The sequence below is a fragment of the Passer domesticus genome, chromosome 19 (genome assembly GCF_036417665.1).
Source record: "Passer domesticus isolate bPasDom1 chromosome 19, bPasDom1.hap1, whole genome shotgun sequence".
Lineage (NCBI taxonomy): Eukaryota > Metazoa > Chordata > Aves > Passeriformes > Passeridae > Passer > Passer domesticus.
This window is the reverse complement of record NC_087492.1, coordinates 12807549-12833460: the sequence shown is the minus strand read 5'-3', so window position 1 is coordinate 12833460 and position 25912 is coordinate 12807549. Positions and strand designations below refer to the sequence as shown.

General features: G+C 47.1%; 1 protein-coding gene and 1 long non-coding RNA gene across 4 annotated transcripts in view; one reads left to right on the top strand and one right to left on the bottom strand.

Annotated features, from left to right (window-relative positions):
- BAZ1B (bromodomain adjacent to zinc finger domain 1B) overlaps nt 1–25326 on the top strand; it is a 44460-nt gene extending 19134 nt beyond the window's left edge. Inside the window, exons 10-21 of one of the 3 annotated variants that reach the window (XM_064394934.1) lie at nt 1324–1435; nt 7943–8041; nt 8457–8634; nt 9080–9265; nt 13375–13522; nt 14812–14959; nt 17083–17201; nt 19475–19623; nt 21267–21370; nt 21890–22206; nt 24049–24101; nt 24756–25326. In XM_064394934.1, the coding sequence (XP_064251004.1) occupies nt 1324–1435; nt 7943–8041; nt 8457–8634; nt 9080–9265; nt 13375–13522; nt 14812–14959; nt 17083–17201; nt 19475–19623; nt 21267–21370; nt 21890–22206; nt 24049–24101; nt 24756–24797 (1655 nt within the window). In that variant the 3' untranslated portion in view covers nt 24798–25326. Of the gene's footprint in view, nt 1–1323; nt 1436–7942; nt 8042–8456; nt 8635–9079; nt 9266–13374; nt 13523–14811; nt 14960–17082; nt 17202–19474; nt 19624–21266; nt 21371–21889; nt 23972–24048; nt 24546–24755 lie in introns of those variants that run through there. The other 2 variants (XM_064394933.1, XM_064394935.1) reach the window with 2 other exon arrangements.
- On the bottom strand, nt 7–5114 carry LOC135283834 (uncharacterized). Its single transcript, XR_010349443.1, has 3 exons — nt 4970–5114; nt 1016–1128; nt 7–395 (listed from the first exon to the last, which is right to left on the bottom strand). It is a non-coding gene; the product is annotated as an uncharacterized LOC135283834 (long non-coding RNA).
- Nucleotides 25327–25912: the final 586 nt, after the last annotated feature.

Genomic DNA, 25912 nt, shown 5'->3' with positions numbered 1-25912 from the left:
GTCTCTTGGGGGTATTTCCTCTGCTCTGACTATTCAAAGGGAGTCATGAGTGTGAAAGAACTGTTTAGTCAGAGTTTTTTAATGGGGATACTCTGATTTTTTTAAGCCTCCTTTTAACTCCAGAAGCATGCACAAAGGAGGTGCTGGTGATATTTCCATTCTGCTGCTGCAGGTCTGTAGACTTGCCTGTAGTATTGCACCTAAAGACCGTGGCATACAGTTTCCTCTCCTTCAAGGAGTGAGGTTGATGTCAGTTGGTATCATCCCTCTAGTTCACTCTGACCCTCCTGAGTTGCAGCGTGCCAGACTCTTGCGCAATTAGCTAGTTGTGCTGCAGAGTGAGGATGTCTATCACAGTGCTGATATTCCGCTGATGCCAAGACTCCTAGATTGGCCTGTGGAATAGTAACAAGCAGGGCAGTCTGTTAGGTATGCACAGCTTTGCTGATTGAGGTTGTTTTGGCGAACGTCCCTCGTGCACTTCCTCTCAGCCTGCTCTTCACCTTTGCTGAATCTGCAGGTGAGGTGCAAGGGACTTGCTGAACTTCTAGTGCTTTCTCTGTGATTTTGCCTGGCTGACTTGGAGCCTAGGTCCTGGAGCCTTGCAAGCTTGAACAGGCACAAAAATTTATCTGTACAGGAGGGAACTTAACATTTCTGTATGAAGTAGTTCTTGAAACAGATAATACTGCAATAACCTGACTCAACTGAGTTTCAGTTGTGATTGTTTCTTGCTTTTGGAACATCACATTCTGGCACTGAGTCCATCCATGGCAATCCTGCATGGGAAAGCTTATGGAGTTAGATCCAAGCCCTCGCCTGGTAGAATTGTCATAGACAAGGGGCAAATTGGACACCTGTAGAGGAATAGAACAGGGCAAACCTACAGTGAGATCCTTCATCCAGATGTAACTTCACAGCCACCTGTGTCTTTGAGACTGACTGAGCTGGAGGTGTATCATTCCAAGCTCCTCTGTGGGTATATTTTCTTGCAAGAGCTGTTTAAAATACTGACCAGCTGTGTTCCTGATCAACTCTTTGCTTCCAGCTGCTTTCATCTCTCAGCTGCTGCTGCAGGCAGTGGGCAGGATTTCAGCACATTCCTCTGGTAACTTAACAATCAAAGTCCTGAATGAGCAAAGATTTAAATGCATGTCAGAGTGTACCTGAGATGCTGAGAAATAAAAATTCATGCTGCTTATACCTCCTTTGGTTTTCAAAGTGCTTTGTCATTACACAGCTAAAAAGTGAAACTAGTTTTATGTTTGGAATAGTAGGAATGCTGCTCAGGAATCTACCTGAGCCTGTGCTTTTCTTTTGCAGAGAAGCGGAAGAGCACAGGCAGTGACAGCCGAGGGAACAAACTGCACCGCTCCATGCCCACCACAGACCTGCCTGCTGAGACCACCACTCCCAAGCAGGGCCAGAACTTATGGTAACACACACTTCCATGGCTGCAAAGTACTCAAAGTGTAAAGGTCAAGGAATCTAGACAGATTTCTTTTTATTAAACCTGCTACAAACCTGTTCCTCTTTCAGTGCTGAGCAGTTGGGTTGGTTCAGCAGCTCTGCAGGCCTCTGTTGCTGATATTATTACTGCCCTGCTAACAGGGTAGCCAGTATAAGAGCCAGTGGAACCATCATTCAACGTAATCAATCATACAAAGCCAGTATAAATTAAGCTATTAAAATGCTTCTTTGATGCATTGCTTTTTAAATATTTTATTCTTTCATGTTGACAGCCTCTTATCCCCTTAATGCTTCCATATGCCAAGCAATCTTCTAAGTGAATCAAATCTACCTTTGAGCATGCTTGATTGTAACCTGCTCCAGTAATTGGCCGTATCAGTGTCCTTAAAGAAATTCTCCTGTGTTGAATGTTGCTCTGTGTGGTAAGGAGTGCTCATCAGTTGTCCCCATGCCAGAAAACCCTGGCTAAGCTTCACCTGTTAATTGCTGTGGAACATTGTGTATTTTTTAGATAACCCTGAGGATAACTGTCACAAATTATGTGCTCCTGCAGCTCCCCTCTTAGCACTGTCTGTCCCACAGACTTCCACTGCTGACACACAGAGTGGGGTTAGTCTTTGTTAAATAGAGTTTAACTTATCTCCAAAGATTAGTTGCCAGTCAGAACTACTTTACTAAATGTGTACCTGCTCCCCCACCAGCAACTGTAAAAGAGACTGAAATTGTGGATGTCTTGATTTATCTGGACCACCAGCATTGGGTGCTGACTCTTGGTATTGTCCTGCTGCTTATCTGTCATGGCAACAGGTCATAGGATATCACAGAGTTCCTGTGCTTTCCCTCACTGCCCCATCCTCCCATGACAAATTCCCACCCTGTTACCAGTCTAGGCCTTTGCACATCTTGCCAAAATTCAGGCAGTTGGGCTTTCCTAGAGAATGAGTCCTGCACAGGCAGTGTGATCCACAGGGAAGTCCTCTGCTCTTCCTAACTGCCTCCTCTAACACTTGGTCTTTACTGAGCAGAGATGGCATGGTGTATTCCAGGAGAAGGACTAATTCCATAAGGAAAACGGTAGCTTAAATTTACAGAGCACATTGCTAACACTGAGGGCAGCATAGAGCCAAATTGGATGAGTTAATTAACACAGATTAATTAACAATTCCTTCAACTTCTGTGACTCTAGGCTGAACTTGAAAAAGCACAGTATTTGATCTCCTCATTCAGGTTGGCAACTCCCAAGAACATTCTGAGGGAGATCAATGTGGTGACAGAGGCAGGAGTGCTGTGTGGAGTAACCAGTCACAGCGTGAGAGGAGTAGCTCTTGGAACCAGGTCCTGGACACACTTGGTGCTAAATTATATTCTGTCACTAAGAGCTGCTTTGTATGGAGTGACCATAATGGATGGTATTCTCCTTTTAGAAAAGAAAGCAACAAAAAGAATTAAGAAGCTTCTTTAAAAAAAAAAAAAAAAAAAAAAAAAACCAAAACTTAAAAGTGGCAGCCAGAAGCCCAAAACACTTTCAAAGAGATTTGCCTTAGAGTTCCCTACTAAATGGTCAGAGCAAGAACTATCTCTTACCTTTGGGAAAAAAAAAACTGTTGAGGAAGTTGGAAACAAAACTGTAGCAGCAATAGCAAAACATTTTGAGTTCACATCAGGATAAGGAAGCTGTTTAAGAAAGCCTACTTAAAACCTGTGGTGAATCTCAGTGAAAGAAATAAAAAGAATGATAAAGTGAAGTACAGACTAAGGGCAAAACAATTTTCTTTTCCCCTTGGGGAACAATCCTGCTTCACAAAATCTATCGTTACAGGGTCTGCCGTCGGAGAAGAGGGAAACTCTTTGCATGAGAGACTATTTAGCTAAGAAATACTAAATAAATTACAGAAACACTCTAAACTTTTATGTTCAGGAGGGAGATGGAGAGTAATGGTAGAGGAAATTGGGGAAGTCTCCTAAAGAGGTTTTCTTTGATGGAGAAAAGAGGGATCAGGAAGTAAAAGTAGCAAATGGCTGTTTTGAAATAGAGAGGAAAGTGCTGTAGCTGAGGTACACAACTGGCTGCTACCAACTGCTGTGGCTCTGTGAATTCCACCTGTTCAAAGCACCGGTGGACAAATTGCTGAGAGAGGAGTAAGAAATGCAAAGGTAATTGTCCTGGCACACAGAGGAGTCCTCAAACCAGCAGATGCTGCAGTCTGGAGGGGTAGGTTGAAGAACTGTCACTGCATACCTGCTCTGCCTTTTGGCCACTCAGACATCAGACACTGAGCCAGGGGGTGGGGGGTTTGGCCTGACTGTTATGTCACAGTGTCCTTAATTTCTGTTCTTTCTTGTCCCTGCTAGGAAGGACTTTTAAGTGCTGACAATCACTGCACTAGCAGGTTTTTTACAAGGGTCTCATGCCTGTGTGCATTGTTCTGCCAGGCAGGGGCAGCAGTGCAGGTAAAAGAGCCAGGTGTGGGCCTTGAGCAGGGGCACAGAGGCAGCTTCTCAAAGGACACATAACTCCTTCTAATTGAGTGCTGTGCTGACTGCCTCTCCCTGAGTGATAGGGCATCCAAGCCATGCCTGCAGCTAAGCAAGGTCTCTCAGCTGAAAGGTTTTTCCTTAAAGATCTGGAGCTCCTTAGAGTTTGTTTGCTAAGTACCTGTCTGACACCTGCCACCACTTACATGTAAGCATCCACAGAAAGCTGTGTGACAGGCTGGGAGCTATTATTTCAGGGGATAGCCAGGAACTAGAACTTTTCTCTGAGGAAATCCATATTTCTATTCCTGTATTTTCCTTAGGGGCCATTGCTATTGATCTCGAGGACTGCTCTAAGCATAAATGGTTATGGAAGAGTCTCCTCCTTGGCTGCTTTTTTGCATGTTGTCCTTGGACACTGTGAGGAGCCCCAAGCCCACACTGAAGTCCTTGGATATCTCTGTTGTTTGGACTTGGGCAGCTATAACTCATAATTTTAGCATGTGCATAGGAAGTTTCATTTCTTTGTGTTCTGCTTTAAGTTGTGCTGTTTGTCTCTTTTACTAGTGGTATGTGGGACATGGGATTGAGTAGCCTCAGAGTGCATATAGAGCATCTTTACCCTTTTATCCTTTAGAGTGATGAGACTGCAAAATTAAACAGCAAATTAACTCTGATTAGTTGTATTTCACAGTCCTGCCCCTTTTCCCCTTTAGCATGGTAGCTGGTAGCACACTGATAAAGGGAGAAACAGATTTATACTTCTATCAAGAGTAAATAATATCTCATGGAAGTAGTTCTGCTCTTGGTACTTTGTCCCCAAAAAGAAGAGGGTCCAGTGTTCAAGTGTTAGTTCAGTGCTGCTGAAAGTGCAGCATCGTAAACAATTGGTTACTTCTGTCTTCTCCAGACAGATGGACCACTCTCTCTATTCATCTTGTGCTCCACTTGCACAGATGTTAATCCTCATTAAAAAATCTCCTTGTTCTGGATACACAGGCTCTGAAGGGGTCTCTGTCCTTACCATAGTTCTTGTGAGCTGTGTGCTTCCTGATCTTTCCTGCAAGAACCATGGGGGAGTCACAGCCTTGGCAGGATACTAGCATGCAGGAGACTTCTTGCTCATCCTGGTCAGAAAGGAGTTGAATTTTGGAAACAGTGGCATCTCTGCAGAGTAACTGCAGAGTTGTTCTTCATCTGTTAGGAATTCTGCATGGTGTGATGGGTCCCCTCAGCCGACAGTTTGAGTTAACTGCGAGTGGGTGCTGACAGACTCCATTCTCTTCCCTGTATTCTACACATGGAGTTCCCCTGTTTCTACCAATCCTCCAAAGCAGGTACTGGTCCTGGGTCTTCTAGTTGTTGTCCTCTCAATTTTGTTGTTCCTTAGGCCAGGTTTTAGACCTTTCTTTGTCCCTTGCATCGTGTAGCTTGAAAACAGGTAGGAATATTCAGCCTGAGTGAATACTGAGAGCTCCTTTTGACTTGATTCTTGTGCCATTTGTGCCTTCTGTTCTGTTGCCTACCAGTCTGTTGGCTAGTGCTGCCAGAAGTGTCGGAGGAGAATCTAGGCTGTTCTTTGTGAATGCAGGAAGCCCTGACATCAGTCAGGATTTCCCCCTTGTATATCAGTTTGAAGACCCCCACCTGGTCTTGACTTTCCCAAAGGGACCTTTCCCATCCCTCTGGAGTATGTGATTAACCTGTGCCAGGCCACATGAAGGACACTAACTGTCTTACCATCCCTCTCTGCAAGATTCACTTTTGCCTTCCCTATTTAAAATTCCTAGCCCTGTCTAACCATGTCAATACTCCCAGCCTGTGGCTGAGCTCCAACTGGATGTGCAGGTAGTTCCTACACGCCTGGAGCTAGTTTGAGAAGCAGGAGCTGTGGCTGCACAGAGCAGAAAGGGGTCACTAATCAAACTAACGTGATGTCCCTGATATGTTTGTATTTTGTAGATCAGGCTTAGGTTCAGGCTTAAGTAGATCAGTTCCCTGTCCCAAAAATACCAGTTCTTACTCTCAGGTGTGAACTGGGAAGATTTAAGTACCTGTTGCAGATGTTCTTCTTTCCCTGTCCCATGTCCTTTTCAGTAGGAACAAAGTTGTACCAGGGCTTCACTCAGACTTTTTTAAAAGGGTGGGAGCTGCTTTCTACAACTGCCCAGCAGCCTCTGTTGTCTTCCCCCAAAATACTCAAGAATAGAAACCCTACATGATGACTGTTATCAGTGTCCTTTACTTTTTACAATGTGCCAAAACAGTGCAGTAAGTTCTCCCCTTTAATTTGTCTCCATGGGAGAAAGCAGGGAAAGCTCAGGGATTGTCATCTTGAATATTCTTCTAGCTGGATTCCATGGTGTATCACCAGCAATGTCTGATGTTTTATCGCAACCTGGGCAACCCATCTCAAGGTGTCTGAGAAATAGTCCTGTATCTGGGTATCTGTAGAGCAGATAGTTTGGAGTGCAGTTTATGCCATTCCCAGGTGGTGACAGATTCTAGTGGGTGAAGGATATCTGAAGCTGCTCTGGCCTGTTCCACAGGGAGAGGTGCAGAGAGTAGTGGTGCCCAAAGGTTTTGATCTCAGGATGCAGAGTGAGGATGCTCCACGGGGTCAGATATACTGAAGATGACTGGCTAAAAAACATCTTGCTTCCATTGTTGAACAATCCTATGTTCTATTAGAGTAATGAATTTCCTAGCTGAATGCAAACTGGGAGGCTATTGTCCTAGTAGGACTATACCTAGAATTATTAAATACTTTCAGATATGGTATTTAGTAAGTATTTCTGCCAGAAAAATAAGCATTGTGGAGACTGGTATTCCAAGAGGAGCCACAACAGTATCTTTCTCTAGCTGTTGCTTGGCTCATCTGAGCTTGTGCCCAAGAAGAAAGATAGACCTGGAATCTTCTGATAAGGATCACAGAGTGGTCCTTTGCAGTTGTTTCCAAATAAGGAAAGAAAGAAATTCAACAATGCCCTTTGATATTGAAATTGAAAGGAGAATCAACCTAATTTGGAAGATTTCCTGTCTTCCCTCTTCTAATGAGCAATCCTCTAATAGAAGATGGGGAATTAGTAATATTTTCTGTAAATAACCTCTGAAGCTCGAGTTGAATCCACATCCCATCACATGAAGAGTCTCCATGGTTTCCTGGAATAGAATTGGAAAGAAAAGAAGGAAAGTGCAGAATTTCAGGTTGTCTTAAATCTCATTTAAATGTACAACTCAGCATGCAAACATGATTGTACTTTGGGATTAAAGAATGTCTTGATTTAGAGAATTCTGTAAAAGTAGTTCCCCTTTTAGACTGGACTAACTGCTGAGGCCATCACTGTCCTCAAGAATTCCTGAGCAAGAAGGTTTCAAGCTGATCAATATGGTTTTCAGATTCTGTACTTGAGCTTTCAAGTTTGGGCAAGCTTAGAGAGGAGGACTTAAGCACTTGCGGAGACAGAGCCTGCACAGACACAGAGCTCCAGCAGCAGAAGTTGTGCCATCAGCCAGGACATCTCCTTTATAATCTGGGAACTTCTGGTTAATGAAAGAAAATATTACTAAATTGCCATGCTGTCAGTGTATAGTATGTTAGTCTTTGCTAATACATCTAAAACAACATTCAGATCACTTAAATTAACTGCAGAGTAATGAATGGAATCCCTGGGTATTGGGATAGACAACTAAATTCAAATGTCAAAGTTTTAATAAACTTAATGGGGAAAATACATCTATAAACCAGTTTTGTGTTTATTTTGATTCTGGTTTTCGTACCCTGGCATTGGGTACATTTGGGGACCTTGAAACTAAGCCAGTCTGAGTCAGAATTCTTCTACCAGCATTCCTGGAAGTGTTTCACCTTGCTCCATGGCATCAGGATATAGGTTACCTCTTAGCCCTACATGCCAATCCTTGGGAACTATTTAGAAGAAGAAATTGTGTTGTCATAGAGATACCCTAGGTGGTCTAGGTACATTTTTTTATCTTTCAGGTTTCTCTGTGACAGTCAGAAGGATTTGGATGAGCTGCTGGATTGCCTGCACCCCCAAGGAGTAAGGGAGAGCCAGCTCAAGGAGCGCTTGGAGAAGAAGTGAGCCTGCTCTTTGTTTTTCTATGTGTGCCTTCTCCCAAGTCAGAGCATGTCCTTGGCGCAGCAATCCTTGCGATTCTTGGGGCAGCATCCGAGGCCGGGCTTTGATTATTCCTGTGCTTAAGAGGGGAGGACATTCAGATTGAGTACTTGCTGGTTTTCTTGGGCAGATTGTTAATAAATAACACTGAGCAGCGAGGAAGTTCTGCCAGTCTTTAAATTCCTCCTTGAAACCAGGAACAAAGGCAGTGCTGGTTGCTCTGAGTCAGAACTGCCACGTGCTTTCAGATGTCTTTCAAAGAACGTTCTGCACTGGTGGAGCTCATAGCTCTCAATGAAGACCATTGTCCCAGAGCCTGCCCAGCTCCCAGGACAGTGCTCTGCCTGTACTCAAAGGTCGGGTTTGATTTTCCAGGTATCAGGACATCACACATTCCATCCATTTGGCTCGGAAACAGAACTTGGGCCTCAAATCTTGTGATGGCAACCAGGAACTGCTGAACTACCTACGGAGTGATCTGATTGAGGTTGCAACGCGGCTGCAGAAGGGAGGCCTGGGATATGTTGATGTGACACCAGAATATGAAGCAAAAGTGAGTGAACAGGCAAAGTACTGAACAAGAGAAATGTGAGATGATACTTTCTGTAGAAGGTCTTCAGCCTTTTGTTCTCCTCAGACAAGAGGAGCAGGAAATCAGTTTTCTCATTTGTCCTTTAAACAATTATTTCAAGATTACACGGCTGATGGCTTGAGGTGTAGGCAGGTCATAATGTTGGAGCTGAGTGTCCTGTTCAATTGTCCTGTTTTCATATTCTCATGACAGGCTTCTTTATCGAGCAGAACTCCATAGCTGATTTTTGTCTTCTGTATCAAAGCCAGCGTGTCTTGTTGAGACAGCAGCAATATGCTGATTCCATAACCAGGTGTGGCCGTTAACCATACTGCATTAGTTACCATGGGTGTCCACTTGCAGGCACACTTCAAGCAGTAGAGAGAGTAATATCCAGCTGTTACAGGGTCATATGTTCTTCCAACAGGTGTACTCTCTGGAGAGCCTAAAGGATTTTGGAGAGTGTGTGATTGCGCTCCAGGCTGGTGTTGTTAAGAAGTTTCTGCAAGGTTTCATGGCTCCTAAGCAGAAGAGAAGGAAACACCAAGGAGAGGATCACATTGCCAGGGCTGAGGAGATAGATGAAGACAAGAAAATGGCAGAAGAAGCCAAGGTATTGTTCACCTCAGGGCTCTTGCAGTAGAACTCTTTGAGCAGTAGCAGTACATTTTATGGAGTACTAAATCTTGATCAACTTCCTCCCATTTCAGATCTGAAGTTGAGTGTGTTTGGTGTTTATGGGGCCAGGTATTGCCTGTTTATTTTGAGGAGTAAATGCATGGGGAAAGTAAAAATAATAATGAGGAGTTACCTGATTTTCTCTCTGTCAATAGGAAATGGTCAAGTTCCTTCCATACAATTCTGCTTAAATAAAAGTTTATTATGGAGCTTTTTCACAGAACTTAATAGGAGTTGTATCTGCCAGAGAGGACTTAGGGTGCTTTGGTCCACAAAGAGAAGGAGAGACATGTTGGGGTTCTGGTAACTTCAAGGGAGTGAGATTCAGGTAAATACCACATTAGGCAAAGGGAGATACAAGTTGTTGGATGTGTGGAAGCACTTGGGGAGATGTCTGGGCAAACAAGCCGTCTGGGCAAACAAGCCTCCTGGGCAAGCCTCCAGGAGAAAAACGGTATTGTGGGCCTAAATACGTATACATCCTAATAAAAGGGATAGAGAAGAGCTGCAGAGGGTTGGGAAGGGTACTGCAGGCACTTGTGCTGCACCAGTGTTTCACCCTAACTGGGGTACTAGAGTTATGGGGTAGTTTCTGTACACTAAGTTGAACAGGATGTTAATGCCCCATAACAAGACTTTCCCCACTGCCCTCAGCTCTGCCCTGACTGATAACTGACTTCAGCAGAGGCAGCAATATCAGAATTAGATCAGCAGAAGTACTTGAAAGTCCCAACTTGAAAAATAGTATTTCTTCACCTGTGTTTACCTAAAGGAAGCAGGCAAGAAAGGTGGAGAGAGACTAATTTACAAGAGCATGTAGTGACAGGACAAGGGGAAATGACTTCGCACTGGTAGAGAGTGGGGTGAGAGTGTGGATATTGGGAAGAAATTCTTTCCTGTAAGAGTGGTGAGGCCCTGGTACAGGTAGCCCAGAGAAGCTGTGACTGCCCTATCCCTGGAAGTGTTTCAGGCCAAGTTGGATGGGACTTGAAGCAACCTAATCTAGTGGTAGGTATCTTTGCCTGTGGCAGAGGAGTTGAAATGAGATGAGCTTTAAAGTCCCTTCCAACACAAACCTTTCTGGGAATCTGTGACTGAGGCTGGAGGCAGTTTCTTTGGTGTGGATCTGTGGGGCTTTTTTTAAAGCTCCTGTCACTATATGCTGAATGCTTATTTGAACATCAGGTCTTTGCTAAGCTGTGCTGTTGCTGTGTTAGTGGGATAATTTGGATAGGTGCTAGAAATTTTCACATTCCTCAGTTGTCCTGAGGTATTTAAACTTTGCTAATTTTAAATCTTCCAGTAATGGGAGGATGCTGTGTCCTGAAAGCTCACAGCAAAATGGAGTGCTGTAAAATCGGTGAGGTCTGAGGCAGAAAGGACTTGGATCAGCACATTCCTGTTTCTACAGCAGCACCATATTGTGCCTTACTCCAGTCTGCCTTAGAGCTGTAACCCTGAGGGGTGTACCTGTAGGGCATATTCAGGGTAGCATCAGATTTACCGCAACACAGTCCCAGTATGCTATTGTGCAGGTTTTCCCCCTGCAAGCACTGGCTTTGGTGTCATGCCAGTCTCTCTGGAGCATTTATTTATGCAGTACAGTGCTTACTATCTAATTCAGACTTTTCTAGACCTTTGTGGTGCTACAAGCAATGTTCAACTTTTTGGGGGTGTTTGTTGGTTTGTTTGATTTGGCAATTTTTTTTAACCTCAGTTTCTCTGGAATAAGCTTTCTTTTTGCCAAAGCAGAAAACCTTTACAGATGACCTTGAAAGAGCAGCCTACTTCTTAGATACAGTTATCTGAGGAAAATCCCTGACTGCCAGGCAGACTGTTCTGAAGAAAAATCTCCTGCATAGGCTAGGAATTATGAAGCCTTTTGAGTCAGAACTGCACTGTGAGCACATAGGAGGTAAAATACAGCATAGCCACACTGGAAAAATATACTCAATGTACTTCGAGACTTTAGAGGAAGAATTGCAGCCCTGTGGTATGGATATGTCTCATTTTCCCTGTGAGAAACAAGTTATGGCTTAACAGGCACCCTTTTACTGACATAATTGTCTGTACTAAGGGTTCCTGCTGGCTCAGCTGCATTGCTGTAGCTCACACTGCTGAGTGGCAAAGGATTGCAGTGAGACCTGGCTTGTGGCTGCTTCTGAAAATCAGGCTGGTGCCTCTGTTGATCAAAACATTCCCATTTCCAGTGGCAGTAGCATTCTGGACTGTCACAGAACAGGACAGGGAATATATGACCTCTTTGCAGCATGACATTGTATCACTACAGCGTGAGCAGAGTGAAGAACATGGGTGGCTTATCACCCCTGTGACCCGCGTGCAGTAGTCTGTGCAAGGGGAGAGTCAGTCTGCACCTGCAGACAATCCCTCAAAAAGCAGCTTCACAACCAAGCAATTCCAATTTCAGCTGTTCCAAGGGGTTTCAGCTCAGGGTGCCAGGTGAGAGCCTTTATATTCGGAGGTTTGTCTACCTTTACCAAAGTAGGTGTTTTCTGTCACTCTGAGGCTGACATGTGGTTGAGGACTTGTCCTTTTATTCTGGGGGTTGCATTTTGGGTTTTTTTCCATGCTTGGTTGCTCCTGTCCAGTAAGGAGGGGATTTAAGTAACTTCCTCCAGTCTCTCATTTTGCCTTGTTGGCAGCTGGAGCTCCCTTGGTACTGGTGCTGCTCAAATGCCAGCAGTCTCCTGATGCTTGGGAGGTAAGGCTAGAAATTTGTTAAATTCCAGACTTGGGGAGAAATATCTCAGCAAAACTTGCCAACAGCTTTTGCAGATTTATCTTGGCCCAGCATGTTAACAGCAAAACCCATGGAGCAGTTCCTTGGAAATTCAGTGATACCATATGTGAAGCACCTTAAAAATTTTCTGCAAAGAAAGAGCACAGAGCTGTGTTACCTCCACAGTGGGCTGGGCAGCTTTACGTTTGTCTCCAGTGGTTCTCCAGAATCCACACCAGCAAATGTAGGGATCCACATGGCAGTAGGGATGTTGGCATTTCAGAACAGTTTGTGTGTTTTTCCAAGCATCTAATATATGCTGTGCTTCCTTAAATTCAGGCAGAGGAGAATGTGCAACTCTGCAAAACTCCCAAGTTTTCTTTGGCTCTCAAATTGCTGTCAGCTGCAGAGTTTAGATTTTCCCATCTGACACTTCACTGTTTTTTCATTCTTCTGAGGTGGAAGAACATTAGTTAAAGGCCTATTACATCCCTGTCATGTCTGGGCCATTGCCTCACTCTTGTAGAGTACAAGATTATTATTGGAGAGGACATGGCTCTGCATAACTTCTGTCCTGCTGCATTTTGGATTTATCAAAGTGGTATTTGCAAACCTCTTGAGCTGGGTGTATGGTTTCCCATTGGCCTTGTTCTGTGCAGACCCTGGCAGCTGCCCTGGTGCAGGGCTTGGCTTTGATGCTGTCATCTGCATTCCCAGTTTCTGGGATTTCTGATTAACTGAGGCCATAGTGTCTCAGGGAAGCAGCTGGTTTTATATTGGACGGTCCAAATGCCTGTGCAGTGTGATTATAGCTGGTGGCACAGGGTTCCCTCTGCCACCTGAGAAGCTCAGGGACTGCATGGGTGTGTTGCTGAGGTCCACATGCCTGTGTGGTACCCACTGGAGGGCAGCACAGGCCGCTTCAATCCTCCTTCCACTGTGATTGCCAGCTGTTCCACAACTTTCCTCCCATATTTTACAGTGCTAGGTTTCTGCCTTTTATTTTCTTAGCCCGCTGATTATTTGGGTTTGACCTTCAGAGCAAGAATTTAGTGGAGTTCACATATAGTGATTCAACCTGACTGTGAAATGCAAAACAGTTGACTGTTAAGAGCAAACTGTCTGATCCAGGGAGACTGAATATGGATAAACCACAACCAGAACTGCTGAGGTAACACAGAAGGAAAGCAATACCAGAGTTGAACTTTGGTTATGAAGGGTCCCAGCTAAGGGTTATAAAAACATCTTTAGACTGAAGGCAGCTGTGTCTGTGCATCATTGTAAGATGTTAGGTCTGTCTGCAGGTTGCTTCAGCCATGGAGAAGTGGAAGACAGCAATCCGTGAGGCCCAGACCTTCTCCCGTATGCATGTACTGCTGGGGATGCTGGATGCCTGTATCAAGTGGGATATGTCAGCAGAGAATGCCAGATGCAAGGTGTGTCGCAAGAAAGGTACGCATTCCTATCTGCAGAATTCTGCCTGTGCAACAGTTGGATGTTGTCACCTCTCTGCTGTGCTTAGGTGATGTGTCCTTGTAGGCTGTCACTCTGACTATGACTGTATTTTAAGTTCTGAATGTCAGGATTTACAGTCAGCAGCAGCATTGATCTCCCTTTTAGAGAAGGAGCAAGCAAGGAGGGGTTGGAAAGGTTATTATGGGGAAAAGCGGGGTGGGATATTGCTGCTCTGATGCCAAAGTGGCAGCAGAACTACTCAGTGAGCTGGGAAAGTCACCAAACAGGTGATGAGGGCATACTTTTCTTTGTGTGCACTGTAGAATGAAGGACTTCAGAGTCTTCCAAGTGAAGGGGGAAGTAGAAGGGGTGTCAGCAGAGATCAGGTGCTGCTATTTGTTCTGCCATAACCTCTCCTCTTGGACGGGAGCCTGGAGAAAAGAGCTTGGTGGTATATTCTGCCTCACCACTTTTATATTGCTGAAACTAGTGGAAAATGAGGGCAGGCAGAGCAGGAGGACTGCTGGGCAACTTTTGTTTACAGCAAGGCTTGCCATTCATTCCTTTAGGGGGAAGTAAGGGCTGAACTGGTGCAAAATCTGCCTTCACTGCAGAACCTCAGGGGTATTCCAGACCATTGCCAAAACTACCCTACCTGCTGTTGAGAAGAGTTTCTAGGCAAAAGTAGCGGGGGGGGGCTCACCTGAGACCAGCACAATAGTTTCACAGAAGCTAAGAACTGAGATGTTAGACAAGCTGGCAAGCCCTCTGCACTTTCTTTTTCCACTTTAGTAAAAGAAAGCTGGCTCAGGATTGTTTCCCTGTTTCCCTTCATCAGTGGGAGGCACAGAGAGAGACTAGTCCTGCTGCATACTGATTTTCAGTGTAGCCTTGTCACCCTGAGTAGAAAGAAGATACCATGTAGGTTAAGCAGAATAGCTCCATTTTTAGCTTACGGCTCTGGGGCCCTGTTTGCAGCAAACTTTCCCCATGTTTATCTGAGTGGAACCTCTTTGACAGATTTCTATCTTTGCCTTCAGTGAAATCTTCACAGGACAAGGGACTTCGCATTGGTTTGTTGGTTTTTAAATGCTGCTGTTCATAAATATAGTGGTGGGGCAGAAAGAAGGATCCCCAAGGAAGGCCATCAGAGAAAGGGTCCCTGCCCTCAGAGGGGACTCTGCATCTTTCTCTTGCTTAATCCTGACCTCCAGCACTGCAGCAGCTTCTCCCTCTCAGGTTGAGTGAGGCTGTGGCCTTGTTACAAGCGATTTGCACTTTCCTAGGTGAGGATGACAAGCTGATCCTGTGTGATGAGTGTAACAAGGCCTTCCACCTGTTCTGCCTGCGGCCGGCACTCTATGAGATCCCAGATGGGGAATGGCAGTGCCCAGCGTGCCAGCCTTCGACAGCCCGGCGCAGCTCACGAAGCAGGTGAGTGACCTTCCTGTCCGTAGCCTTGTCACAGCACAGTCCTGGGCCTCTTTTCACAAGACCCAAACCAGCCTGGAGCAAAACCCCTTTAGAAGGTTTGAAATCACCCAGTTAAAGCAGCACTGGAACTGAAGAAAAGCAGTTTCAGGATGTAAGTTCACCACACATATTTTACTGATGCATTACAAGTTCATGAGTTTCAATAAATATCTTGGGTTTGGAAATGAAAACATAGGCAAAACACCCACCAAAATTAGTTACACTAAGGGTTGTTGTTTTCTTTGAGCATCTGCTTGGGTTATTTCTTCATGTAGTTGGTGGGTCCTTGGGTTGGATTACTGCAGACATTACTCCAGGCTGCAGCTCAATCCCTGCTCCGCTATGACAAGTCAAAATGCCATTCTGATGGTTTTCTGTACCTGATAACCTTAGCAAAACAGCAAAACAGTTTATAATTTGACAAAGGGAATGTGATTTGAGGAAGTGTGGCAAATACGAGTAGTTGCCTCCTGACAGCATGGGGTTAGATTGGTTTTTTGAGTTGCAAGCTGGACTTTAAGGATTTTAGTGAGTGTAATTTGCTTGTGGTAACTGTGCTACATCTCCCCTTATATCAGTGAGGTGAGGCTATCCAGTGGCACCTGATGCAGAAGCAGGGAGCAGATCCTCCCTGACAGAGGAGCCGCACAATAGAGGTGTGCCAGCCAGTACCGTGCAGGTGGTGTACGGCCTTGAAAGTATTACTTACTCCCTGAACACCATTTGAGAGTTCATCAGGCTTGTACAGAAATGACAGGGCTTAAAGGCAGCTCTTGTAGCCTGAGTTCATAGTTACTTTGATGTGGCAAATTCACCTGCAAGCTGCTCAGCTTCTGGCCCAGAGCCATCAGGTGGAGAACACCTGTCCTGTTTTCTGCTTTCTGCTCTTGTCTTCCTGGCTGAGATAGGAAAAGAATGTCAGCCTGGCAGATCTTATACTCTCTGTGCTTTGGAAGTTTTATTCCTTTTGTTGCTCAAGATCCTCTTTCTTCAGGGGATTTAGACTCCCACAGCAGCTTTGCCTGTGTCCCCTTTTTCCTGTGCATGCTGGTTTTTAATGGTCTAAATGAGACCCCACCAGCAATGCTCTCTCTAGCTCCGGGACCCCAGCACGGGAAGGGCATCGACCTGTTGGAGCAAGTCCAGAGGAGGCCACCTAGTTGATATGAGGGATAGAGCACCTCTGTAATTAGGGAAGGGTGAGAGAGTTTGGATTGTTCAGCCTGGAAAAGAGAAGGCTTTGGGGTGACCTAATTGCAGCCTTTTAGTACCTGAAGTGAGCCCACAAAAAAGATGGAGAGAGACTGTTTACAAGGGGGAATGGCTTCCTTGACATTCTTCCTTGACAGAAGGCAGGGTTAAATTGGATATTGTTTGGGAAGATATTCTTCCCTGTAAGGATGATGAAGCCCTGGCACAGATTGCCTAAAAAAGCTGTGACTGCCCCATCTCTGGAAGTGATAGAGCTTGGAGTAACCTGCTCTGAGAGGTGTCCCCTGCCTATGGCAGGGGTACTGAAGGAAGATGGGCTTTAAGGGCCAACCATTTTATGATTCTGTGAATGATTGAACAGTCACAGATGAGAAGCCAGAATGTGCTGGGCAGGGAGTCTGCGTGACTTCTGACTTCAGCACATGAGAAGCCTGACATTCTGTTCACCAATCTGTTTCCCAGAGTGTAAGGACACCAATTTGTTTCCTTAAGTATAGGGAAAATATTCCAGCAGGAAAAAGAGCCCCTCTTGAAACTCTTTCGGCCAGGCCTGCAGACCCGGGCAAATGGCAAATCGTCCTCTCAGGGAAGAGTAATTACACAGCAATCCCAGTCTTATAATCCCCTGTCCCATGGTCATGGTGCCTAGAATACCAAAAAATACAGAGGTTCAGCTCTTGGGAATTTTCAGTCCAGATGTTTAGCTGAGGAAGTGCCCTTTGAGCTGTAGCTATAACTTGATATTCTGGAATACAGCAAGCTGCTTTCGGCTAGCCTGGTGTTTGTTGTACGGCCCAAACAATACCAGGGCCCCCGGGGCCACTGATGCTCAGACTCTTGTACCACAAACACATACACCTGCTTTATTCTAGGAACTATGCAGAGGATTCTGCTGAAGATGAAGGTGAAGAAGGTGAGGAAGCTTCTGATGAGCCAGATGCTGAGGAGGAAGAGGAGGAGGAAGAAGACTATGAAGTTGCTGGACTAAAATGTAAGGCTTTGATTGTGTGGGGAAATAACAGAAAATAGTAACCCTCCTGCCTTCAGTATCAGAAATATGGATCCTCTTTAGGATTTGTGCTTTTCCTCATGCAGATCAGGTATAGGCCTAGGAGATGTCACAGGGAAAGGCTGTGGCTGTGCTGTGGTTACCTGGGGAACTGGAGTAAACCCTTGGCCATTTGTGATGGGGTCAGCACTAGCAATGATTGAAATGGCTCACTGCCCAGTCACTCCCTGGGGACACTGATGATGCTGTTCTGAGGGCTGAGAGGGGTCAGTAGACACTGCAGTGGGCTGGGGGGTCAGCAGATCCTGCAGAGCAGTGGGATTGTCAGTCTCTGCACCTACAGGATTTGTTGTACACTGGAAGCTGTTTAATTGCTTATGGGAGCTCTCACCACAGCCTCCTTTTCTTTCTTTTCTTTTTCCCACCATTTCATAACCCCCTTGAGTGCAGGACTTCTGGTGGTTTGGCAAGGAGGCATTTTGAAATAGGAGGACTAGCACTTCCTCTCTTTATTCCAGTGAGAAGGCACAGTGTTCAGGTGTAGTGTGGGCTGGACCACCAGCATCCTTTGATCGCATACAGAGACCACTTGGGATGCTCCCATGGCAGCTGGGAGGAATAAAAGACTGTTTTCTAGATTCTTCAATGTCTGCTTCTTCACCTATGTGAAGTAGTAGTATAGTGTATATATGTGTGTATATAGTGTATATATATGTATATAGTAATATATATATACATATACATTAGTATATGTATCCACTTTAGTTTCAGTCTCAGTTGGGCAACTTGCTGCACTGAAAAGCTCAGTCTGGGAATGGCACACTATGCCAGCATTTGCTTTCTGTCAAACTGTCCTTGACTGACATAACATTAAATACAGGTTGTCTTAAATAGGGCAGATGGAATCCAGAGACTGGGACTCAAAGGATTATCCCATGTTCTTTTGAGGGTTTCCATCCAGGCCTGAGCCTCGATTCCTTTACTTTATTCTGGTTTCAGGGAGGCTCACTGATACCACGGCTGTGCAAACTGCTTGTTGTCCTGCGGTGTATCCATGTCCACACTTGGAGTGTGTTTAGCCTGTGTTGCACGGCCAAGGCAGGAGCTGAGCCAGACTTTCCAAACAATGGCAAAAGAGGGTTATGGTCACTAAAAATAAAGTGCTAAATGCAACCCCTGGCTTTAGAGAGCATTAACATGGAAAGGTCACCATGGAAAACTTTTGTTTTAATAGAGAAATCACATTGATCCTCATGGTGTTTATCCTGAGGGATCTAACCTAGAATGTTGGATTGTCAGACATTTAGCACGTGCTGCACGCTTGACACACAAGCAGAGTGACAGCAGGTGGATGTCCTGCGGCCTTGCCGCACGCCCAGCATGATGATTTATGGGACAGGGCTGGATCAGAGGCTGCAGCTGAGGTATCCAGTGTGCTGGATACAGCTCAAGGACTTGGAATCAGGTGGAAGGGCTTTGACTTGGGAAGGCAAACACATTCTCCTCGTACAGAGGGTCAAGGGAGAAATTTAAGACAAGGAGTGCGTCAACACGGTCGCATTGCCACCAGTGTGGAGCTCTGAGAGCAGACACACACAGGCAAGTGCATTTCTGTAGGATGTAATGTGGCAGCCCCAAGTCTTGGGGAATAAAATCCCATTGTTTCCCACTTGAAGCACATGGAGCAGCTCCCAACTGCAGTAATTTGACACTCCCCCTGCACACAGTTCCCTTCTCGGGGGGCTTATCCCACTGTGTGGGCCACTTGGAAAAGCACCCATCTCCACAACTGAGGAGCAAAGGGGCAGCAGGAAACCAAGGAAACTCCAGGTTTCTGCTCCCAGTGCTTTTAGAGGGTATTTTGCTGTTTGAGACAACTGTCTGTCCTTGCATTGCTTTCCTGTCTTTCCCTCAAGCCTTGATGTGTTGGGGTCTCTTGGTGCTGCAGGCAGAGGGGTTTGCTGTGGCCTGCAGTGGGTGATCCAGGAGCTCCCAGTATTCCCTTGGAGCTTGAGGATCTGCTGTGTGTGAAGTACCCTTTTAGCAGCAGGGTGTTGCTAGCCATGGCCTCTTCAGGCAGGTGGTGATGACCCACAGATCCCCTCTGTAGAAGGTGTGAGAGTGTAGCTGAGATGAGGCCGGGTGGTCCCTGGGCTCACCAGCCTGAGTGAAGCTCAGCCTAGTGTGGGAGGCAAAAGGTGGTGTCTGCTCCCAGATGCACCCAGGCCTTTAAGCCCATGGCTTATCTATTTCAGTGAGGCCCAGGAAGGCAGCCCGTGGCAAGCAGGGCTCCATGTACTCCTCAAGGCAGGGAAGGCACCAGAGGAAGAAGCAGACTCTGCACCCTGTGCAGGGACCCCGGCAGCGCACGGCACCTGTCAACGGTGCAGACATCGATGAGCTGGTAAGAGCCAAACTTCTTCCTGGAGACCACTCACATCGTGAGTTATAAACCAAACAGGTGGCATGCTTCCTCCCATCCCTTTGCAGAGAAATACCCTGAATCCTAGTGAAAGCTCGGGTTGGGCTGGGTTAAAAAAGGATACATATCGTTAGGGGCCTGCTGCAGACAGAGCACAGATATGCCAGGCATCCCTGCCCAGCCGCTTTCACACATTGTCCCCTTGAGCAGCAGGCAGCCTGCAGCTTGTTAAAGGGTTTTAAATAGTATCCATGTGTCTCTGCAGAGAGGTGGGGGAACTGAGGGGGTCCTGGATGGCCAGAGAATGCCAGTAATGCTGGACCCTTGCTCCCCAGCCTTGGCCATTTTATGACAGTTGTTGTCTGTATGGTCACTCCCTGACTTCCAGGACATAATTTGGCTGGTTTAGGTTTCACTTGATATTTAAAGAATAAAACTATGGGCTCCTGCACAGAGCAGTCTATGTGTGCTGGGTGGGGGGAGCTGCAGTGATTCTGGGGAGCCACATGCCATAGGGGATACATGAGGTTACTCCAGCCCCACAACCACGTCACAATGCCCTGATCTGCTGTCTGTCCTGTGACCAGCAGTAGTGGTGTTGGTGTATCCTGTCACTCTCCTTGCTCATGGACTGTGGACTCAGTGGTGCTTATGCTAGGTCTGGGGGGCTATGCTTGTGGTCTGTGTTATACACTGGAGGGCAAGCAAACCCAGCATAGACAGCCACAGCCAGCACAGAGGGATATTCCAGTGGGGAAAATTTTACTGGAACAGCACACTGGCTCAGAGAAGAGGACTTTGCCAGGATTTATCATTTGTCCTGGGAAGAGATCGGAGCTGGGTCAAAATAGTGAGTACCCTCTGCTGTGGAGCCTTCCTGTCATTCAGTGTTTCCTCAGCAGTGATGACCCACAAGCTGTGCTCTGGGAGCTATGGGGATGTCCCCGTGCTGGGTGTGACCTGGGTCCCTGGGCACATTAGTGACCTCCTGCTGAGCCTGCATGGGGACAAGAGTGCTTGGGCCACCAGCTGTTCCCTGGCATTTGAAATGGCACAGTCACCCCTGCCAGGGCAGAGCAGCAGCACAAGTGCTTCTCCGTCTGCCTTGGGTGCTGCCCGCCGCAAGCTCAAGAGAAGGCATTCACATTCTCCATATTGCTGGCATTTATTTTTTGGCTGCTTGCTGTGGCCATATTGTCTTTGAACTTATTTTGAAAAAGCCACCTGCTACCAGAGGAGAGCTGAGCAGTTTGTGAGCTGTTCCCACCAAGCTCCTGAATGAAGCTACTGTCCTGAACCCAAGCGGCTGCTGTATGTCATAATCACAGAATGGCCTGGCTTGGAAGGGGTCCTAAATGCATCTCATTCCAACCCCTCTGCCATGCACAGGGACACTTTCCACTAGACCAGGTTGCTCCAAGCCCTGTCTTACCTGTCATTGAACACTTCTGGAGGTAGGACAGCCCCAGCTGCTCTGGGGAGCCGGTGCCAGCCCCTCGCCATGTTCAGACGGAAGAAATGTCCTGGCTGTGCTAAGAACTAGCTCCTTTGGCCTCAGGGCTGTTAGCCAAACCCCAAAGCCTGTAGCAGTTCCCTCCTTTTACCAACACCTTTTGTGTGGGCAGGTCCTTCAGACAAAGAGGGCAGCACGTCGCCAGAACCTTGAGCTGCAGAAGTGTGAGGAAATCCTCAGCAAGCTGATCAAGTACCGCTTCAGCTGGCCCTTCAGGTGAGGGCAAGTGGTGTCTTCCTCCTCTCTGGGCAGGACTGGCCACAGGCTGTGGGGATATGGGCTGTGGTGCAGTCCTGCCAGATCCACTTGGGAGACTTATGACTTGCTTTTGGAGCCCTATCTGGGAAGAAGCTGCTCCAGAAGAAACCACCATGTTCTCAGTCTTCTGCTGAAGACATGGTGCCCTTCTGAGGTGGCAGGCAAGGGGCTGATGCAGGAGGTAGGTGTTCTCTACTGCCCCCAGGATTTTTGGAGCACTGAGGTGACTGAGGGAGGCTTTCCACATGGACCTTCCCCATGCCTGAAACAGCTCCCTGGGCTCCTGTGCTTCCCATTCCCGTGCCATAGGGCTGATGTATCTGTATCATTGTAGAGGTATTGCTTGGGCTTGTTGCACCACCATGGGGCTGCAGGTCAGGGGTGCCACAGGGGTGAAGGGGTGGTGGGACCCCACTTCTCTGCTGTGGTGCCAGGGTTGGCATTCCCTTCCTATCCCTGTGGCCCTTCCTTTGGCAGGGAGCCAGTGACCACAGAGGAAGCTGAAGACTACTTTGAGGTCATCAGCAACCCCATGGACTTCCAGACTATGCAGAGCAAGTGCTCTTGTGGCAGTTACCGCTCTGTGCAGGAGTTCCTCTCCGACATGAAGCAGGTGTTCTCCAATGCCGAGCGCTACAACCAGAATGGGAGTCACGTACTGTCCTGCCTGGAGAAGACAGAGCAGTGTTTGATTGACATGGTGCACAAACACCTGCCAGGCCACACGTATGCACGCAGGAAACGCAAGAAGCTCTCTGCCAGGTGCCAGGGACTGGAGGAGCAGGAAGGGGACAGTGAGTCAGAGCCCCTTGAACATTCCCAGGGGCGGAAGAGGAAGAAATGAGGGATGGGGAGGCTAGGGGTAGAGCCAGAACTGGAGCAGGCCTTCTGGTGCTGCCAGGCAGTTGGATGGGTTGTCTGTAGGGAGTTGAGAAGCACTGGGCACTTCTCTATTAATCCAGCCTTCCCTTGGGCCCATCCTAGTTTTAATTTTTCTGCAATTTCCTCAAGTATTTGGTCATCCATTGAGTGGCGATGACTTAATGCTTCCTCCAAAATCTACAAAGCTCTTCCTGAGTCTGTCCTGCCAGGAGGGGAAGGTGGGAGGGCAAGGGGAGGGCCTGGCCAAGCTTGGCTAGGCAGAGGAACACCAGCCTGCTCCAGCTCAGGCACTGTTGGTTTCCTGGAATGAATTGCTTCCTTGTCTCTGCAAGCAGCCAGAGCATGGTGGGACCATCTACTGCCAGTCATGTGAGCACACCAGCCTCCAGCTGGTGCAGGGGGTGATCGTGTTGCTCTGCAGAAGAATTGGGTGCCATCAGGCCAATGGGCTGTTCAGGCTTGCCTATATATATATATATGGTGTTAATTCTGACCCTGAGTTCTGGGCTGTGTGGGGCGAGCAAGCACTTAGGTGTACTGCGGTCTGGCTTTCACCAGCATCTCAACACCACTGCTCCAAGGTGCTCCTGCTTTCCCCTCTCCTTGGGGAGCAGCCCTTGGAGGTCTCAGTCCAAGGAGGGCTCTGAGCTCAGCTCCCCACCTGTACGTGTCAAGAGGAGGCTCCCTGCTCCCCTGGACCTGCATGCCGTCATGCAGCCCTGTTGAGTGCCAGCAGCAAACTGGAGAGTGTGGGTGTCTGCGCAGCCCAAGGAGAGTTCCAAGGCCAGGGGAGAAGCAGAAATGTGCTGTGTAACTTTTTAAATTAATTTTTTAGTTGAAAGTGGCTTCGTTTCTAGCTGTGATCTTGTACAAAGAACACCTGTAAGATACCCTTGTCTTGCTTTGGCACATGTACAGTTTATATAAAATCATGTTTGCTTTATATTTTCCCCCTCTTTAAAACTCATTTTCCTACATCAGGGGACTTTGCGGGGCGAGAGGGAGATCCTAGTCTCTCTCAGCCACTCTCTCACGACTTTCCATAGTAACACCCTTGCTCCTGTGCCATGGCCCAGCATCAGCTCCTGCTGCCCCAGATGCTGACTTTTCCCTAAGAAGAGGGTTTGTTTTCTCATTCTCTCTTTTCTCCATCATGACAGGTTTGGATCATACAATCAGGGCTTGAACTTCTTATCCCAGAATTGTTTGATGTGGAATAAATGGGCCATGGGGCTGTTCAGTGCTGGTTTTGTAACAGAAAAGCAGAAGCAGTTGTTGTGTCTCCTGGGATTTGAGAAGAAAAGAATAATCAGTTACAAATTTCAGCCTAGTTTTGTGAATGTTTTAGGTTTGGGGTTTTTTTTTAATGGGTACTTGTTTTCAGTTCTGGACTGGCAATGACTGCAGATGAGGCAAGTTTCCAGCCCCTTCCCTCTCCTCAGCCTCACTCCCTGCCCCACAGAATAGCACTGACATTTGTATCTCGCACATCCCTTCAGAGGCTGTTTTGTCTTGTTTCCTAGAGATCATTTCCTGCAGGTCCTACACGGTGGAACCTTTGGAACTGCAAGTTTTCTAAAAATCAGTGTCATTTGGGGGGAGGGGGTTTCTGCAAAGGGCTGTACTTGTAATAAATTGGAAACTTAAGAATAAACATTATGTACTTGTGTTTGTAAATGTGGCTTGTGTGAGTTCTTTGTTGGTCCCTGTGTTGGTGTGGGATTGTCTGATATGGCTCTCCTCTGCCTTCCTAGAACTACCACTGGACATCTCTGGAGCACAAATGGAGCTGTGGCGTAAAGGAATGGTGAGTCAGGATCAGATCAGCTTCCGGGATGGTGCTGGTGTGTTGTCACGCTCTCCAAGGACAAGGAACAGAGCTGTGCTGTGCCTGCCCCTGGAGTGGGGAGCAGTCCTTGTTCCTTGTCCTGTGCAGGGTGCCATTGTGACACTTACCCCCCTGTTCCATTCAGGGGGGCACTGGGTACCCCTGGAGGGACTATCTGCAGGAGATGGGGAGCTGGGATGTCTCTGCTCTTTTGCCGTAGCATGGCCTGGCTACCCCCCAAAGCCTATTCACTCATGTTGGAGTGTGTTTTGCAACCCGAGCCATGCTTGCAGTAAGGATTATTGCTGCTGTGTACCAGGCCCCCATCCTGATCTCCAGCAGCCCAGCAGGGACACTTGGAGCTCCAAGCGCAGCATGGCTGGAGCAGTGATGTGCCAGGGCTCATGACCACAGCTGTCACACAAAGGGTTTGGCCGAAGCTTTGCTTGTTTCTGCTGGACAATGAGGGTTCCTGGGTGTCTTCATCCTGCTTCTCACTCCAGATCTGAACTGGGAGTGTTCCATCCAGGCCCCATACTGCTGTGCAGGGAAATCCTGATGGGTTTGAGGGCTTGGAGGCTCTTGGCAATGGGCTGATGCTGTTTTCCCTGGAGAACCCTCCTCTCTCCACAGGAGGTGGTTTGGCTTGCTGGCCATGCAACAGGACCTGGGTGAATCTGAGTGACTCCAGCTGGGATATTTCCAGGCCTCATCGTGGAGATCTCACAGCAGCATCTGCTCCAAGACCTTTTTGGAGACTTGTTTTTTATAGCAGCCCCTCCATGGCATCAGTGTCCTGTGCAGGGCTATAAATAGCTGTCCTCACACCTGGCAGGGCAATGTGAGGGCTTGGCGGGCAGCCGGAGCCCTGCTGTCACCATCATCAGCCCTGCTGCACCTGCTGCCTGCAACAAACCCCCAGGAGCTCCTATGATTGCTGGAGTTCCAGTGTGGCCTTGGGAAAATGAGACCCAACTTTGGCCCCCTGGGTTTCCTCATGGCTTAATTCTCAATCATTAATTAATATTCTGGGTAATGGGGGTATTGTACTTGCAGGGACCCCTGTGGCAGGGAGGAATGATGCATCTGACTCCCATGTTCTCAGAAGGCTAATTTATTACCTTATAATGCTATATTATATTAAAGAATACTATACTATACTGAAGAATACAGAAAATATACTCAATGCTAAAAATAATGAAAACTTGTGACTCTTTCCAGAGTCTTGACACAGCTTGCCATTGATTGGCCAAAGAGTCAAAACAACTCATACCAGAATCCAATGAGGCAATCACTTTTGGGTAAACAATCTCCAAGCTCATTCCACACATGAGCACAACACAGGAGAAGCGACTGAGATAAGAATTGTTTTCCTTTTCTCTGAGGCTTCTCAGCTTCCCAGGAGAAAAATCCTGGGTGAAGGGATTTTTCAGAGAATTTGAATGCCACATGGGGGTTTTAGCAAATTCCTAGAGCACAGTGGCTTTTCTTTTGTTACTCAAACCTTGAGGGAGTGTCCATCCATGTGAGGGTGGATAAACTCCATGGCTCAGCAAATGTCAGGAGTGACAAGACTCCATTTCTCCATGCTGAGCTGGACCAGGACCTCAGTTATATCAGGATGTCCTGGCCCCATTCTCACCCAGCTGGCAGCCCCAGCTCACCCTCCACAGCCATCCCAAGCCAGGCACTGCCCTGTGCAGCCTAGGCACTGCTGAACCCTACTTGTCACTTGCTGGGGGTTTATTGGAGGCAGGTGTTTGGTGTCCTTGGGGCTGCTCTGAGGAGGA